At 45.8% G+C, this 19,843-nt stretch overlaps 1 protein-coding gene across 1 annotated transcript; it reads right to left on the bottom strand.

Moving 5' to 3' along the window:
• Positions 1–14,688: 14,688 nt before the first annotated feature.
• Positions 14,689–18,067, bottom strand: LOC136546702 (chitin elicitor-binding protein-like). Its single transcript, XM_066538662.1, has 4 exons — positions 17,324–18,067; positions 15,434–15,551; positions 15,156–15,343; positions 14,689–15,032 (listed from the first exon to the last, which is right to left on the bottom strand). Exons 1-4 carry the CDS (start codon positions 17,988–17,990, stop codon positions 14,899–14,901), a joined length of 1,107 nt encoding a protein of 368 aa, XP_066394759.1. The 5' UTR covers positions 17,991–18,067; the 3' UTR covers positions 14,689–14,898.
• Between the last annotated feature and the right edge of the window lie 1,776 nt (positions 18,068–19,843).

Here is a 19,843-nt window from a genome sequence, read left to right as displayed (position 1 = left end):
AACTCATACAGGTTGTGCAAAATAAAAGGTGTATCCTGAATTTGAGAACTTAAGTTACTTTGGTGCTTGTCTAGTAATAAATCTGCACCCTCATCATTGCAAGGTTTTTTATATTGGTCAATTTATTTCTACTGAAAAAGCAAACTGTGAGCATGTGGTTCTTTTTAATTCTTTCCCTCATCCACTATTTTATTGGTTGATTGTAGAATAAGATGATGGAAGATGAGAACAAATTGCTGGCCTTTGAAATTGTAAGTGTCCTTGCAGGGTTGCATATCTCCAATTGTTCTTTTATGGAGAGGAGAAACAGCTTCTCATTTAGAGCATGAATGCACTATTGATGTGAAACGGTAATGCATACTTCATGAAATGCAGATTATGGACTTGTCGTTCTCTCTTTATTCAACTTTTGTTATAGAGGCTCAACATGGTTTTAACAAGGTGCGCTCACATTTTCTATTTTTCCTTTTATTTGTTACTCGCTAGGTAGGAATATATATCTTTGAAAAAATTGTCAACTTGCAGTGGTTATGAATTTCTTATCTCCATTTTCCTGATATTGGGGCCACCAATTGTTCAGTTTTTTTGGTTCCTGCAATACGGAGCCTGCAAATGCTAACCAGTAACAAACAGCCTTAAAAGTTGAGTCCAGGCATCTACTTATTATAGAACAAAAAAAGAGACATGATTGTATTTTAATTTACCTTTTACCTCTCCTATGTGATGTTCTATGTTTGCGTGTTTAAATACCTTGTTATTTATTCCTCTTAAATTTGAGTTCCCTTTGTTATGTTGGTGTATACATTTGTTGAGACTGTGCTGGATACCTTGGTACTACTTCCAAACTTTCTTGAGGTTTTTTCAAGATGAAAGTAGGCGATCCAGCTCTCCTGGGGATATTGCTATTCTATTTCTTGCTTTTGGTAAACGTTTTCCTTTCCTTGGAAGCATCAAACTTACTTACCTCAAAGTTGTGCAAGTTATTTGACCGTTGGTCTTTGTTGCAGTTCTCAATTTGGCATTTGCGCTGAGCCTCCTCTGTTTTTGTTTAAAATTTTTATATTTATCGTATGCTGATTAAAATATGTTGCCAACTGCAGGTTCAGATATGTTGTATGCTGTTCAGCCTGTTGATATCCTAAGAAAGGCAAAAGTTATTGTTGCTCTAGCAAAGGCAACTGCTGCTGGTGGGGGTAATGCACTACTGGTGTTGTTCAATGCATTGTGATATCAAGTTTCAACCTGCTTGGATCGGTTTCCATTTTGTATGGATGTTTAGGCGTGTCTAATTGGCTTCCTTGCTCTCTCCCAAAATTCTATGGAACTTGCTTTTTTGCAATGATGCTATCAAGATGGCCAGTTACATGCCATGGTCACAGGATATTATTGCTCTATTTAACCTACCTTTTTTATTGGTTAACACTTGTAAACTTGTAGTGAAATCTGAAAACATGATAATCAGGTGGCTCCTGGACGTGAAGTCATCAACTCTTGGCAATAGTATTGAACTCCTTGCTGTGCTGTGCTGGAATATTTCAAATGACCACAAAAACCTTTGCAGATAGTAACTTCGGATCTCATGCTGTGAAGCTCATAGTACATGTGACTTGACTTGAAGTTGGTGTCAATGCAAAGGGATCAAGAGTCACTATTCTGACGGCCAATAATATGATGCATGAAAATTCTATCAGCAACCCAAATAATGTAAGAGGGTGATTACTTTTTACAAGCTCTTTGGTATTGCAACCTTCTGAATATCTGCATAAATGTCAGTGCAAACAATTTTATAACTTTGAAACTTGCAAAATGGCGGAGCTTTAATTTAGTTTGGAAATGATGCAGGTTGTGCTGATTACCGATGGGCAACAGGCCATGATGCTACCAATGACACCAGCCTACTCCGTCAGAGGTGAGATGAAGCTCCAAAATGCCCATTGCTATCTGATTAACAAACTGATCTTCTGTCGGATACAGAAGAATGAAGGATCTAGAAATATTGCAAATCTTATGAGAGGAGCAAAGATTCTAGAAATAAATCCACACGGCCGACTATACTTTTTCACTTGCGGCTATCTTTTGGTCTAAGTCGCTTTGGATATATGTATATCATTCTGGATGATCTTTTGGGGCTGGTGTGCTTTTTTAAATGCCCCTCTGTTATATGCCACCTTGTATTTTTTTCAAAGATCGAAATGTAAAGATTATCCCTCTGTTAGTTGCTCGTGACATGTGAGCCTAGGCATACATTGTGGAGGTAGCAATTGTTCCACTTTCGACTTGCTAGGTAGAGCATACACATTTATTATTTTTCTTCCTTGGAGGTTTGAAGCAAAGTTGGGATTACTGATAAAACCATAGGTATGGTCATACTTTGCTTTTCTATGAGATCACAGTAAATGCAATTCTTGTGCTATAGACAAAAGCACTTTTTTGGTAGAAATAAAACTATACTGTATTAAATGAAATTGTTGTGATACTCTAATTTAATAAGCCAATTGTTATGATACTGTAGGCTCATTAATTTAGGGGTATGATTTGTTTCCTTTCGGATCTATCCTATATTTATATTGCAGAAATGAGGCATGAAGTTAGGCAAAGTATTCACTATTAGGTGCAGCTGTATCCTGGCCGCAAACGGATTGTAGCTTGTATGCATAGATCATTTCTCTTGGCTGATAACAGAGCACAAAAATAACGGAATAATCAGATGATTATATATTGCAGCTAACAGTTCCTGTTTTCGTGCCTGGATCTGAAACTTCGGTTTAGAATCTGTAATTTCGTGAATTGTTTCATTTAGCTACAATACTTCTTGTATGGTTCTGAACTATGTCCATTTGCCTGCAGCTCCAAGAACCATACAGTAGACAGGTGACAACAAATAAGCTTGGTCGTTGTCTCCATCGACGGAATCGACGAAAGACATCTGAGCTACCAGGGAGACAATGTTGAAGGCTGAAATAGTTGCTAGGAATTATCAAAAAAATCGTCAAATGTTTAGTGTAGTTTTGACGTGTTCTTGAGACATGTGCATTTGTATGTCTGTGATGTGATTCCCTGTTATTCTACTCTGAAGTCATCCATCATGCCACAAGAACTAATGGTTCGTGGTGTTGGGAAAGCTATCCTAATTGTTCAATTATAACCTTGTAATTTTTCTTTTACATGAAAAAAATTGGTGCTTTACTCAGCTTCCTACCACTTTGGTTGTTTCTTGGAAAAAAAATATATAGTTGTTTGGTTGTTGTCGTGTGCATCCCTGAAATACTGTCGTTGCGTTAGCACGGGCATTATACTAGTAGATGTAAATAATCGACGACAGCCGAAATGCTTAGAAATCCGATTACGTCTCACAAGCTAACGAGATAGTTCTAACGCGCTAGTCTACGTATCCATGTTGTCGAATCAGATGTTACTTCCCAACCAAAGTTTTAGTTATATAAATCCAAGTTGTTTCTTTATTTCATTTTATTGATTTAACCATTATTCGAAATAGAGCATCATTATCTACCTAGCAAACTAAATATTATTAAGCTACAAAAATTACAGTCAGTACCTAATATTGCTAGAAGCCTACTATAAAAATTTCAAATTCAACACTATTACCAATTTATCACAACAATTCCTACAAGTTTATATTTTTACAATATTAAGTACTTTCAATTAATTATATAGCTTCCAAGAATATTATCACACTATATGAATAAAATATATTAATAGGTAGATCATGATTTTAGGAGACTAACAAAACTAGTTTCGCATTTTTATGATTTTTCTATGATTTATTACAAATTCTACAAGTTTATTTACGAAGTTAAATTAACAATTGCTCTTAAAAACTAAAAGGGCCAGCGGCCAGGTCGGCCCAACGGCGCACGGGCGGCGGACGACCCATGGGCGCGCAGACGACGGGTGGCCCACAGGTGCGCGCGACCCAAGCAGCGACGGTAGACCGGCCCAGCACAGACGCGAGCGGTGGCCCAGCAGCCGAGAGCGACCGGCCTACATGGACACGCGGCCCAGCGCACAGCACGGTGCCCAAGCGGCACGGCGAGCCTAGGCGGGCGGGCGAGCGGCCCACCAGCCGGCCCACGCGGCCAAGGTAGCCCAGGCGGGCGACCACAGGCCGGCCCAGCGCGGGCAGGTGGCGCGGCACAATTGCGAATCAGCCCCTAAGCTTCTAACAAATCATCCCATAGTACACAAATACTATTTATGTGAGTCTCGTATTTTACAATAAGAACCCCGTATTACTTTCCCCTTGGATTCTTACCCTTCGCCCCTTCCTCAATACAGAGGAAGCACGGGACAAACGTGGAGAGGGCGCTGCGGTGCGCGGTGATGAAGGTGAAATGGCACAGGCTCGGGCGCTCACGGCACTAGGCGATGGGGGTGGTCGTGGAGGCGGAGGAGGCGCTGGAAAGGGACGGCGCCGTGGGTCTCACACACGTGGCGGGGAAAAACGATGCGGGGCAGCGGCGGACCGCGGTGCGGTCGGGCGCTTGTAAGGTCGAGATGGCGGCCTAGAGGGGGGGGTAAATAGTCATTTCTAAAATTAATCGTGTTGGTTAACCGAAACAAGTGCGGAATTAAAACTATCGGTCTAGCCAAGACTACACCCCTCTATCTACGTTCTCAAGCACCTTCCAAAAATATTAATTAAGCAACAAAGGTACCGGGCTAGCTAGAGCTCACCTAACCAATTCTAGAAGCAAGGTCACACAAACCTATGCCACTAGTACTTCAAGCAACAAGGGAGCTCCTACACAAGCTAGTAAGCAAAAGCACAAAGCCACCTAAGCTCACTAGCAATGCTCAATAATAAGGCAACCAATGCCAAATTAGAGAGCGCAATTACTTAGCTACACAAACTAAAAAATGTGACTAACAAGGTTACACAAACCTAATTAGCCACGCAAGGGAGCTACTTCTATGCTACACAAGCAAAAAGGTAACTAGTAAACTACACAAGCTAACTAGTTACAAAAGCAACTATACAAGCACAATGTATATAAAAGTAATTACAAGCTTGTGTAATAAGGATGCAAACCAACGGGAAGAACAAGGTTGACACGATGATTTTTCTCCCGAGGTTCACGTGCTTGCCAACACGCTACGTCCCTATTGTATCAACCGCTCACTTGGTGGTTCGGTGGCTAATTGGCATTACCCGCCAAGCCCGCACGTCGGGCACCACAAGAACCTACCTCGAAAGTGAGGGTAGCTCAATGACACGCTCAACTAGAGTTGCTCTTTGCGGCTCCCGCAGGGCGAGCACAAAGCCCCTCACAAAGCTCTTCTCTGGAGCACTGTTTGCACTCTTGTGGGCTTCAACGGAGACCACCACCAAGCCGTCTAGGAGGTGGCAACCTTCAAGAGTAATAAGCACCACCGGCTTGCAACTCGATCACCTAGTGCCACTCGATGCAACCTTATGATGCAATCACATTAGAATCGCTCTCTCATACAATCGAATGATCACTATAAAGTATATGTGAGATCGAGGGCTCCCAAGCACTACTACATAAGCCAACAAGGCTCTAGTGTGCTCAGTTTCTAGCCCAAGGACGACCATGGCTTCTATTTATAACCCCACGAACAAATAGAGCCGTTACCCTTTCACTGGGCAAAAGTCGGGACGACCAGACGCTCTGGTCCGATCGATCGGGCGCTGGACCTCAGCGTCTGGTCATGCGATGCACGCCACGTGTACCCTGCTTCAAATATTGTTCACCTGGTCTCAATGGTCATCTGTCGACCGGACGCAGCAACCCCAGCGTCCGGTCGTTTCTAGTAAGGTACCAGATATGACCGGACGTGTTCGGTCGGTCGTGATCAGACACAGCACCAGCGTCCGGTCACTTCCAGCTACTCTACTCTGCCTGCATCATCACACATCACCTAGACCGGACGCACACAGCCAGCGTCCGGTCGATGACTGACGCCTGCACGCTGTCTGTCACCATTGACCGGACGCTAGAACCCAGCGTCCGGTCACCATGTGACCAGCATTCGGTCCTCTCTGTGAAACCCTATCTTTTCTGTATAGGGCGCCGGTGGCACCGTCGGACTGTCCGCACTCTACGGGCGAACACTCCACCGGTGGAGTTTCAAACCCTTCTCACCTCCGTTCCCTCACTGAGTTGATCCACATCAACTCCAACTTTATCTACTTTATAAATGTGCCAACACCACCAAGTGTACACCATCATGTGTATGTGTGTTAGTATTTTCACAATCATTTTCCAAAGGATTAGCCACTCAACTTGCCATGCCACTCAATCCTAGCGATGATGCAAAGTTAGATCACTCGAGTGGCACTAGATGACCGATATGCAAACAAGTTTGCCCCTCTTGATAGTATGGCCATCTATCCTAAACCCGGTCATAAACTTCTCTACACACCTATGACCGGTGAAATGAAATGCCCTAGGTTATACCTTTGCCTTGCGCATTCCATTCCATCTCCTCCAATGTTGATGCAACACATGCACCAACACGATCAACAATGATATAATCCACTTCATATCATCATATGATCATATTGGTTCATCGATCTTGACTCTACTTGCTCTTCGTCGTTGCCATCGTCTATCGGCGCCAAGTCTTGCTCAAGCTTCACCGCCACGCGGTCCATCGCTCCAAAGCCTCTGACTTGCCCTTCACGCTTGCAATCGGTCCATCAAGCCAAGTCATGTCTTGATCTTCTCCACCTTGATCACATGACTCGATGTCATGTCTCATTTGCAATGAGCTCCCTCATCATCACATGTGTGAGCTTTGCAACATCTCCAAGCCATTTTCACCTTCATACCATATGTTGCTCATATACATGTACCTGTGGACTAATCGCCTGTGTATCTCACATAAACACAATTAGTCCACCTAAGTTGTCACTCAATTACCAAAACCAAACAAGAACCTCTCAGCACCAGCGTCCGGTCACTTCTAACTACTCTACTCTACCTGCGTCATCACACGTCACCTTGACCGGATGCACACAGCCAGCGTCCGGTCACTTCCAGTGTCAGCGTCCGGTCGATGACCGACGCCTGCACGCTGTCTGTCACCATTGACCGAATGCTAGAACCCAGCGTCTGATCACCACATGATCAGCGTGAAAGGTCCTAATGGCTAGAGGGGGTGAATAGCCTAATAAAAATTATACAACAACACTTAACAAAAGGTTAGACAATTATGAGGCGAAGCAAGAGTTGCGCTAGCCTACTCAGAATGCAAACCACCTATCACAATTCTAGTTTAGAAAATGTTGATTCACACAAGAGGTATGACACTACCCTATGTTAATGTGCTCTCAAAGGCTAACTAAAGAGCCATACCAACCAAGCAAGCAAGCTCTCACAACTAGTTACACTAAAGAGCTTGTCAAATAGTTTGCGATAATGTAAAGAGAGTGATCAAGATAGTTATACCGCCATGTAGAGGAGTGAACCAATCAATCATAAGGATGAATAACAATGAAGACCAATCACCTTGGAATCAAAGGATGAACACAATGATTTTTACCGAGGTTCACTTGCTTGCCGGCAAGCTACTCCTTGTTGTGGCGATTCACTCACTTGGAGGTTCACGCGTTAATTGGCTTCACACGCCAAACCCTTAATAGGGTGCTGCACAACCAACATAAGATGAGGATCACACAAGCCACGAGCAATCCACTAGAGTACCTTTTGGTGCTCCGCTGGGGAAAGGTCAAGAACCCCTCACAATCACCACGATCGGAGCCGGAGACAATCACCACCCTTCACTCAATGATCCTCGCTGCTCTAAGCCATCTAGGTGGCGGCAACCACCAAGAGTAACAAGCAAAATCCGTAGTGAAACACGAACACCAAGTGCCTCTAGATGCAATCACTCAAGTAATACACTTGGATCACTCCTAATCTCACTATGATGATGAATCAATGATGGAGATGAGTAGGAGGACTTTTGCTAGGCTCACAAGGTTGCTATGTCAATAAAAATGGCCAAAGATATGAGCCATAGCTGGCCATGGGGCTTAAATAGAAGCCCCCACGAAATAGAGCCGTTGTACCCCTTCACTGGGCACACTGCGCTCTGACCGGACGCTCCGGTCCAACTGACCAGACCCTGAACTCAGCGTCCAGTCCACTGATGGATACCACATGTCACCAGCTTCAAACGCTGTTCGTCAGATTTCAACGGCTACGAAGTTGACCGGACGCTCCGGCAAAACTGACCGGACGCTGGAGCCTCAGCATCCGGTCGAGTACAGTAAGGGTCGAAAATCGGTTTTCCTTGACCGGACGCGTTCGGTCCACCTCGACCGGACACAGCCCAGCGTCCGGTGGTAAACCCTAGCCTCTGTACTGCCAGTCAACACGACCGGACGTAGGCAGTCAGCGTCCGGTGCTTTTGGATCCAGCGTCCGGTCACTTGACCGACGCTGGCATCTTCTCTATTTACATTTCTAACTTCTTCACCCTTGCTCCAATGTGCCAACCACCAAGTGTATCACCTTGTGCATATGTGGTGGCATATTTTCACAAATATTTTCAAGGATGTTAGCACTCCACTAGATCCTAAATGCATATGCAATGAGTTAGAGCATCTAGTGGCACTTTGATAACCGTATTCCAATACGAGTTTCACCCCTCTTAATAGTACGGCTATCAAACCTAAATGTGATCACACTCTCTAAGTGTCTTGATCACCAAAACAAAATAGCTCCTATGAATTATACCTTTGCCTTGAGTATTTTGTTTTTCTCTTTCTTCTTTTCAAGTTTAAGCCCTTGATCATTGCCATGTCATCACCATTGTCATGTTATGATCTTCATTGGCTTCTCCACTTGAAGTGTGCTACCTATCTCATGATCACTTGATAAACTAGGTTAGCACTTAGGGTTTCATCAATTCACCAAAACCAAACTAGAGCTTTCACAACGTTCGGTCCACTCTGTGAAACTCTATCTTTTCTGTATAGGGCGTCGATGGCACCATCGGACTGTTCGCACTTCGTTGGTGGAGTTTCAAACCCTTCTCACCTCCGTTCCATCGCCGAGTTGATCCACATCAACTCTAACTTTATCTCCTTTGTAAATGTACCAACACCACCAAGTGTACACCATCATGTGTATGTGTGTTAGCATTTTTACAATTATTTTCCAATGGATTAGCCACTCAACTTGCCACGCCACTCAATCCTAGCGACGATGCAAAGTTAGATCACTCGAGTGACACTAGATGACCGATATGCAAACAAGTTTGCCCCTCTTGATAGTACGACCATCTATCCTAAACCTGGTCATAAACTTCTCTACACACTTATGACCGGTGAAATGAAATGCCCTAGGTTATACCTTTGCCTTGCGCATTTCATTCTATCTCCTCCAATGTTGATGCAACACATGCACCAACATGATCAACAATGATATGATCCACTTCATATCATCATGTGATCATATTGGTTCATCGATCTTGACTTCACTTGCTTTTCACCGTTGCCTTCGTCCATCAGTGCCAAGTCTTGCTTAAGCTTCACCACCACGCGGTCCATCGCTCCAAAGCCTCTGACTTGCCCTTCACACTTGCAATCGGTCCATCAAGCCAAGTCATGTCTTGATCTTCTCCACCTTGATCACATGACTCGATGTCATGTCTCATTTGCAATGAGCTCTTTCATCATCACATGTGTGAGTTTTGCAACATCTCCAAGCCATTTTCACCTTCACGGCATATGTTGCTCACATACATATACATGTGGACTAATCACCTGTGTATCTCACATAAACACAATTAGTCCACCTAGGTTGTCACTCAATTACCAAAACCACACAAGGACCTTTTAGTGCTGCGGCACGAACGCTGAGGAACCACGGGTCTAGCGCGGGACCGAGGGCGTAGTGGCTCGGGGGAAGCAGCGCCAAGCGTGGAGCTCGCACGCGTAGGAGGTGGGACGGTGTGGCAACGCAGCGTGCGCGCTGACGATGGCCAGAGGTGGAGCGGGGTGGTACGGCACGCTCGTGCGCGCCTGCGTGCGCGATGGCCGGTGACGGGAGTGGTCGTAGGAGACCGCCCGGAGTAACGGCTGCAGGTGCGATGGCTCGGGAGGAGCAGCACCGTGGCATGGGAGCGGGGACTAGCACGAGGCCACAGGCATGCGCGCGGGACGGCAGCACGGGGAGCTGTCGAGGTGCTGTGGTCGGACGGGCTGGTGAGCAAGGGCACGGCGGTGGCGTGGTGGAGCTGCGCATGGCTCAAGGCAAGCGGCCACGGCGCACCCGAGGGTGGCGCAGCATGGTGGACGGCGCGGGCAGATTAGACGCTGCGATTCGGCGCGTGCAGATGGAGATGAAGGAGCGGTGCTGGAGGGGGAAGCATCGTGGAGCAGTAGGCCAGCGCGGGCCGGGGGTACGCACGCTCGCCAGGGGAAAAGAGAAGGGCGATGGGCGGCGGCGGTGTTCGCACTCGAGGCTCGCGGCCCTGGTGGACGGAAGCGGGCACGACCATGGCATGCTGCGGGAAAAAGCGGCGTGGTGCTGCGGGGTGACGGACCAGCGCGGGGCACGAGACGCGGCAGGCGCGGTCAGCAGTGACCGTGGGGACGAAGAGCGTGGACGAGCCGGCTGACGAGGCGTGGCTCCTCGGCGACTCAGGCTTGGCCGACGACGGGCGCGAGACACGGAGGTGGAGCAGCGCTGTGGGGAGGAAAAGGAGGGGCGCCGGTGCTTCACGGGCCCAGCACGCGGGGAAGGCGTCGTGGTGCTGCGGCGGCCACGAGCGGGGGGAAAAGGAGGGCGAGCAGGGGAGGGCAGCGCTACGGGATTTGGGATGCCTCCCTTCAGCAACAGAGAAGAAAAGGGAGGAGACAACACGAGGTAGGCAACGTCGTACGTGGCCAGAGCACGGACGCGGGGACAGGACCGGACGGCATGGCATGGCATGGCGTCAATGCGAAAGGACAACAGAGGTAGACAAGCTCAAGAGGAACAAGCAAGGAGACGTGTGCTGGCTCGGTTACTTTTTAAACACGACGGCAGGACGGCTTGGCCCAACGTGGCCGGCAGGCGTGCTGGTTGGCACCAACAAGACCGCGGCCGCAGAGACAAGCAAGGCAGGCAAAGAAGTAAACGCAAAGGCCAGAGAGCATGGATGTGGACGGATGAATAGACTTTGAAATGTAGAGCCACGACGAGAACGAGACAACGATCAATAGCAGTGCCAGGCGAGTACGCTGCACGTCAAAAAAGATAAATGCTGCTGCGATCTCTCTCTCGTCAGTTCGTGCTTTCAAAATAGACATGCGAGCATATACATATATATACCTATATATATATATATTCGTTTTATTTAGTAATGGATTTTATTTTATTTATAAAAGTTGATTTTCCTGCTTAATCTAATAGAACAAATCGTTCGCTATCCCTTAGCTAAAATTGTTGTCAGGCATTCCTAAACATCTTTACGCATTGAGTAATTCGACTTGGGTGTTGATTCGAGTCCAAAAATTAAGTCACACATGATTCACTTATCACGTCAATTACGTTTTAAATCAAAAATTCAAGAAACTCGTTTCGAAAATTTTACTTAGACCTAAATCGCGGTGCTAAACAAGATCCAGGGGTGTTACACGAGCTCTCCGGTGCGGGCGGCCGCGAAGCGCGCACCTCTCGCTTCCGCGACGACGTACATGGAGGAGGGGACCCGAGCATGCCCGTGAGCCCCGGCGGCCGGATACAGCAACGGACGCGATATTGAATCCGTGAAAAGCGACAGCCAGAAAAATCGTGTGTTAAAAGCGGCCAAAACACTCGGTTAACTTATAGCAACATGTGGGTCTTAAACGTTATAGATAAAAAAAATCATATGTTTTTTTGAGTTAAAACACATATGTGCTGTATAGCATGTTTGTTTTTTTTCCTCGTGTTTTGGTTTCAGTTCAGCCTGCTTCCTGCTTCCTGCTTCCTGCTTCCAGGCTTCCACCCGCAGCCGAGCCTGCGTTGCGCGCCGCTCGTCTGCGGTCACGCCCGGCAGCTGATTGCTCCAAACGAAACGAGCTGCAACACCGACTGCTGCGTTGTGAAAATTGCTGCCCATCATCTTCTTCTGTATTTTTTATACCATTGATCAGCAGTTGTGTCTCGTTATCGTCAGAATGATATATGCATGTGTATTAAAGCTGTATATCGCTTGATTATATTAACATTCAAATCATATTAAGATGATCAACAAAGAGTCAATGGTAAAAAAAATCGAGAACCAGATGAGTGTAATTCAGTTAGTTTAGTTTCTTGTGGTGAAACCTATTTAGTCGTTTTAAGTACTCGAATTTATATATGCAGTTCTGTATTTCTCTAGATTTATTTTAGGATTTAATGATATTATTATTTTCGTTGTAAACAATATGTCTGTTGAAAGCGAGACGTCTACGATGATTTTATTAATTTTTAAATTTGTTGACTTGGGTGTCAAATACGGATTTGAAACATCAATTGAGCATTTCTATGTAGGTCTCGGGGGCCTAGGGCCCTGCCCGAGCACCGGCCGTTCGAACCAGTGGACCATGATCGCGACACCGTGTTGCCAATGGCACATAGGTCCACCACCAGCGTCGTGCTACGGTTTAGTCTTTCGAGACTCGGTTCAGGGCCTGTTTGGATCCCGGGGCTAAAAATTAGCTCATCTTGTAAAATGGATTAAACACAAGCTAATTATAGGCTAATCAAGGTTAATGGACTCTAAATATAAATTGGCCCTCATTAGCTCTTTTTAGTCCAGAATTAGCCCATATTTAGGTGTTCTAAGTGGTATAAAAACATGGACTAATTATTAGCTATGGGATCCAAACACCCCTTTAGAACAATCGCCGATCAATATTGAAGATTTTGATTTTTATAAAAAATAACTTGAAACTAAATTAATTTAGGTGCGGGAATGGACTACAACTGGTGTATGGGCCCATATACGATATTGAAGATTTTGATTTTAAAATATATTGTGAAACTAAAATTAATTTAGGCCTTTCCCCTATGGTTTCCACCGGGGTACAGAGGCAGCCGCGCGGGGACCGGCGTATGGGCCTCGTATCACCTTCGTTGGACCATGGATGGGCCTAATTTGAACGAGTAGTGTTTTAGCGAGAGCTAAAAAATTAGGTAGCTAAAAATTAACTAGGAGGATCAATGCATTGCAAGCATCCATCGTGTGGGTTTCGGGAGGTACGGACCAATCGTACTAGAAATCAAGACCCAGACGGAAAGCTTCACAAGAGTGGAGTTTGTTTATGAAGGCAGACTCTCCAATATTGATGGTCATTGTTTAGCTAGGAGTTCTATAAACTTTTCGGTAGGACGACATGTTTGGTTTGTTGCTCCTTCTGATGGAATTTGTACTGGTTATCCTGATGAATAAAGAGGGGTGACACTTTGCTCAAAAAAATTAACTAAGAGCACAAACTCAAGAAATTATTTAAAATCACTTGGAAAATAAATGAATATGCCAAGTTAACAAAATGAAATAGTCTATTTTTGTCTTTTTTTTTTCCAACAGCTTTCTATGGTTAGCATCTAAAACTCGAAAACCAGAAAAGAGGAGGACGGAAAACCCACGCAATATGGAGGTGCGAAATGCACACACATATTTGTGAGTTATCAAAGCAAGATCAATAATAAAGCCAAGTGTTTGTCTATAAGTCAAGTTGTAAAAGCAAAGTTATACAATAGTTAGCCTTCCATTTGTCTACAAAATTTCTTTATTATTATATGTTTCCATTCTCTTTCCTATTCCTCCTCGTATACATCTCTATTGGGATCCACTACTCTTTTATGCTTCCGTGTAAGCTTGTTGCTTGCATGAGAGCTAAGCTCTCTTCTCTCTCCTTCGTTCTCTCTTCCACATCAGTAAAAATATTGACTAGCCTGGCTATAAGCCAATTGTTGCACTTGCTCTTAGGGAAAGATTTACCAAGTGATTATTTATTAGAGAATTAAGATACAAAACTGTTGAATGATTGTTTTTCTTCTCTCTTAAAAAAACAATGAGGGAGTTGTTTCAGAGAGCTTTTGGAGACGTGTATAACCTCGAGCAATAAAGTATTATCCTTGTTAGCTGGTTGTGCTAACTAGCCAAGGGCTTACTCACTCTTATCCCACATATTATCCCTTCTGTATTAATCATCTAAGATCCCGTTTGGATCCTTGAAATTGAATTTATTTTAATAATCATAATTTAGACATATATTAATTAAGCTAATATGGATTATTGTTCGCTATAAGAGTACCGTAGGAGAGCGAGTTAAAAAGCGCGTTATAAGTTGCAAAGTAGAAACATAGAATGATGATCTAAAGAATCAATTTCTATTTCCCACCCCATGAATTTGAGATAGACTTATATGTGAACTTTGGAAAGTGGTGGAATGCCAAATTCCAAACCAATAGCCTAATTTATTAAGTAGATTTCAATTCATCCAAATGAAAAAATCCAAACGGCCCTAAGGATAGTTTTTAGCAACTAATAATTAGCCCCTGATATCTGCTCTATATCTTTTTTCTTTTTTGAACAAAGATATCTGCTCTATTTCTATGTACAGTATGCTGTTCTTTCAGGACGTTTTAGCTGAGATAACAAGCAATGATGCTGAATCCTACATTGGAATGTCTCGAGCCGAACAATACTCCAGATTGTAGAACACGAAAAAGGCTACGGTCATAACGGAAGAAAGTATCTTTGCAAAAGTTTGACGAAGTACAAATGTTTCCTGATCTACCTTCTAACACAGAAGTGTTACCCTAGGGTCTGCACTTACAAATCCAACCAGCTACAGATCAAAGTCGCGCAAACACTGCAGATATTACTCACAACATCAAACTAGGAATCGGAGGGCCAGAATCTAACGACATACGCATGGCAACAACGTTCAGTCTTGCCGCAGATAGCCTAGACAAAGCAAGACGACGTGAAGAGAGACAACCAGCTCCGTCCATCTCAACCACGCCCGCTCCAACCGAAATGCCGAGGAGTGGGCCGGCTGCGCCATTGGAGACATCCCAGCTGCCAGTGACAAAACCAACGAAGGGGTCAACGGCAACTTAGAAAAAGCACTGCCAATTGCCAAAGGCACACAACATGACAGCTATTGGCTCTTATTACAAACAGAACCGGGGCCCTACTCACCGCTGCACACGTTGCTGGTGGTGACATTGGCGAGGATGGCGAACGATGTGCTGTTGGTGTACCCAGCGTAGGAGCATGTCGTGCTCTCGCAGGATGAGGTGGAGGATCTGTTGCCGAGGAACATGTCTCCGCACTTGGCGGCAGGACAGAACGATGAGCTCAATCCCTGTGTTGGCTGGCAGTCCAGCCTGAAGCCCATGGAGCATTACATATGAGGCTAGAATTGAATTATAAAGGCTGATTCAGAATTTACGAGTTTCAATAGTTTGAGCACTCACTGCCAGGTGCTAGAGCTGCAGCCACACATGACACAGTTGTTGGCGGTGAGGATGTAGCTTCCATTTGGCACAAGAAGGTTACGATCAATGGCTGTACTGCTAATGGCAGAACCACAAGCTGCATATATAAACATTAAACCATTAGCTCCAAAATGGAACTCTGAGTAAATGGCTAAATGTCATAGACTGAATGAGCATGCTATCTTATGTACATGATATATGAGGCATTACACTTTCTGAATGCTCATTACAGGCTAGCTTGATCTTCATACCAATTCAGTTTAGATAAATGAACAGGATGTAAGGCTGAAGTGCATTTTAACTGCACAATACTAGCATTAGCAATAGCAATAGCAAGACTAAGACAACGGCAAACAAACAAGGTGAGTGACATGAACGAACTTCCAATGATGTAAAGTTATACAAAGAATACTGGTCCAAACTTCATTCCCAATGCCGTTCTGATCCCTCTAGTACATACTCCTATTGCAGTTGTTTAGCCGGGCATCCTGTAGTTAATACATGTACTTAAGAGTTGTTTAGCCTCTCCTAATTCAGTCCAAACGTCATGTGCATTTGAGTCCAGTAAAAAATAGCTCACTTAGGCCTATTCGATGGCTCCACTAGCTTCCTTTCACAACATTGAATACAAAGCACACCCACTCGACGGCCGGCTGCTTCATTTCACGAAGTTGAATAGGAAGCGTCACCCACTCGACGACTGGCCGTATGGTCTGTGAGATTGTGACTGTTCATCTTCTCTTTTGGCATTCTAGTGGACTGAGGACAGCTCGATGAGACACCACGGCAGCCAAATGGACACCGTTCCTGTGCACTTCAGTTCAGCAGGTAAATCCCTGACCCTAACCATCTACTCTACTTGTTTCCATGCCCCCACCCCCTATAGTCAATTTCTGGCTCCGATCCTGGGTTTAACATCCTGTTGGAATATAGCCTATGAGATATGACAAATGTCAATGCCCAGAACGTCAGATCCAAATGTTACGTTCAGAAAGCCAGATACGGAGTACATATCAATTACCTTATCCTGAACCGGGACTAACAAAAAATATTTTGTTGAACCAAACAACTCCAGTACTTCTGTTGGAGATACTAAGGGCATCTTTGGTTCTGGGCCATGCCGCGCCACGCCTACGTTGAAGCGAGTTGTGGCGGCGCCTACGTTGCGGCTTAGAAATCCCCCGCCACACTCCGTGGCGGCTTTTGAGTCTGGGGGCTTCGGTGGCTGCCTTCACCTAAGCAGGAACCAAAGTCTGGGGGCTTAGGTTCTGGGCCATGCAGCGTTTTGGAGTGCGGTGCACCACAACTGTGGCGAGGCGAGCTGCGGCCATAAACCAAACACCCTCTAATTCATTTGCACAGATAGCAACCTACACGTCTGTCATCAAGAATAAAAACCCTCTGTTTACAAGCTAATGTTCAAGACATGCTCTGTGCAGCTGCTTGCAAACTACTAGCAGAAGTTCGGGGCGGAGAGCAGAAATGCTGAAACAACTAGCAGTGTCGTTTTTTTTAATCATCCTTTTTGTCTATTCGAAAAAGCACAAGCTTTTTAGGCAAACAATCTGAAAAGAACTCCTGAACATTTTTAGGCGTACAATGGGGGAGCAAAAAGAGAGAGGCTTTGCATTTGCCTAACGGCAAAGCATGTCTATGTTTAATCACAGCTTTTACCAGCAATAAAGATACAAATACAAAGAGGTTCAGAACTTTTCAGGGTCCATGTGTAAGCAGAAACAGTAACAACACGAGCTGCTCAAAATAATTGAAAGTGGATCTACTTTCTTTTGAGCTCAAGGAATCTACCTAAACAAGTCGAATAGATCAAGAACACACGAGCTGCTAAAAAAAAAGTAAAGGGAGGCCTACCTCGGAGTGGCACGTCAAGAACCTGGCCGGCGATAAGGGCCTTGGCGTCGGTCATCTTGTTGACCGCGAGAATCGTCTCCTCCGTGGTGCTGAACTCCTGCGCGATGCTGGCCACGGAGCTCCCCGTGGGCACGACGTAGGTGAAGTGCACGACGGGCTGGCCGGCCACGGGGTCGCAGCTGCAGGGCACGGGGATCCAGAGCTGCTGTCCGACGGCGACCCTGTTAGGGTCGGAGACGTTGTTGGCGGCAGCGATGTCCTGGTAGGTGACGAGGCCCGCGAAGACGCCCCGCGCGACGGCGTCGAGCGTGTCCCCGGCGCGGACCCGGTACGTGGGCCGCTGGAACGTGGCCCCGGCGCCGCCCGAGCAGAGGCAGGGCAGGCGGACCCGCAGCGGCGCGGGGGCCGGCGCCGTGGGCGGCGTGGAGAGCGGGAGGCCGTTGGCGGCCAGCAGCGCGCGGTGGGAGCGGAGCTGGAAGAGCGCGCGCACGGCGGCGAGCGTGGGCGTGGCCGTCCCGTTGGGCGGTGCGTAGGAGATGAGCGCCTGGCACGTGGACGCCCGCGGCGCCGTGGCGTTGCAGGCGAACCGCGCCGCGCGCGCCGCGGGGAACGGCGCGGCGAGGAGGCAGAGGAAGAGCAGGAGGGAGGCGGCGGGGAGCGGCGCCATTACTGCGACAGCGAGGTTTAGCTTAAGCTAGTGTGCCCGTGTTACTGTTGTGGGGTTGGGGTTTTGGGCTGGTTTGGCCGTTTAAAATGTTGGGGAGACGCATTGGCGCGGAGGTAGAGGAGGGTGGGGCAGTGTGCAGCAGCGAGCTGGGCGGTGGGCATGGTTTGTGGTCTCTCTCTCTCTCTCCATTGCCGCGCGGTCAAAGCTGAGGTTGACGAGGGATCCATGCCGTCCACCGCTCCCTGTACGGCTGGGATCGCGCGTAAAAGGCAACCGGGGGAGATGGACAGATTCGGTGCTAGCTCAAACACATGCCTCTTTTGCTATAAATAGGGGTGCTACTGTGCTAGAAATCATGGAGGCTGTTGATCTTGACAGCTTGTTCTGCTACCTCTATCACAGCAGGCTTTCGAAGAGCTCGGAACTCTGCAAGCTCAGGCATCCGAAATATTTTGCGATCCGAAATATTTTGCAAAATGTAACCGTAGCGATTTTCGTTGTTATTTAGCAATTAGTGTCCAATCATAGTCTAATTAGACTTAAAAGATTCGTCTCGTGGATTTCGTCTAAACTATGTAATTAGTTTTATTTTTTATTTATATTTAATGCTTCATGCATGTGTCCAAAGATTCGATGTGACGGGGAATCTTGAAAAATTTGGCAAAATGAAGTGGAACTAAACAGAGCCTCAGTTGAAAGATATAGCCCTTGTTTAGTTTTACCCTAAATTTCTAAAAAGTGCTACAGTATCTATCACATTAAATGTTTACGGCCCGTGCATGGAGCATTAAATGTAAACGAAAAAAAAACTAATTGCACAGTTTGGTGGGAAATTGTGAGACAAACGTTTTGAACCTAATTAGTCTATAATTGAATACTAAATACCAAATAAAAACGAAAGTGTTACAGTAGCCCCAAATTTCAACTTTCTGAAACTAAACACGCGCATACCATATGACGAAGATGGAGTGAATCGATGGATTTCTGTTTGGGGGCAACATATATACCTCACGAAGTTTCTATTCTCAGATATTCAAGAATATGGATGCACATCTGATCTTCAAGATCATTTGAAAATCTAGATGCATCCCGCGTGTCAAATTCTTTGCTTAGCTGATTCTGATAGATCGCCTCAACATTAAGACTATGCTGCGTAGAAGACATGTCGATGTCCAGGGCACTGATATATACGTCACGTGTGACAGCGAAGAAGAGGAGACCATCGACCATCTGTTCTTTGAGTGCACTATTGCAAAAGAATACCGGGCGACTATACATATCAACTAGGACACATCACTATCTCTACTGGACAGGTACACTCAAGCTCGAGGCACCCACAACATACCTCTCTTCACATAAGCAACTCTAATAGCAGCTTGGGAGCTGTGAAAAGTACGTAATGATAAGATCTTTCAGAGAAGAGATCCAAATCCTAGTATTTGGTTATCAAATTTCAAGAACCAATGTAAACTTTAGTCTGTTCGTTTTAAGGATGATCTTAGGTCAACCTTCTGTGTTTGGCTTATGTTTTTAGTTAGATTTGTATATAAGACCTTCTCTGCTGTTTTAAATTAATTAAAAAAATTGCTAGCTGTGGGGTCTTTCCCACCGTCTTTTCGGTAAAAAAAAGCACCGGGGGAGATGACAGCGTCAGCCTAGTGGTGTGTGCACAGTGAGTGGGTGGGGTGGGGTTGAGGGAGAAGACAGAACAAGCGTGGGCGCTGGCGGCTGGTTCACTCGCCTGCAGGCTGCAGTAGCTTGTGGGGATTCTCTGTGCGCGGTGGCATCGTAGCTTGACATGACGTGTAGACGGTTGAAGCTTGCCGGCTCGGCGTGAGCGTGTCTGCGTGCGC

This window comes from Miscanthus floridulus, chromosome 3 (assembly GCF_019320115.1).
Source record: "Miscanthus floridulus cultivar M001 chromosome 3, ASM1932011v1, whole genome shotgun sequence".
In the NCBI taxonomy this organism is placed as follows: Eukaryota; Viridiplantae; Streptophyta; class Magnoliopsida; order Poales; family Poaceae; genus Miscanthus; species Miscanthus floridulus.
The sequence above is the reverse complement of the archived record's forward strand: the minus strand, read 5'-3'. Positions and strand labels throughout refer to the sequence as shown.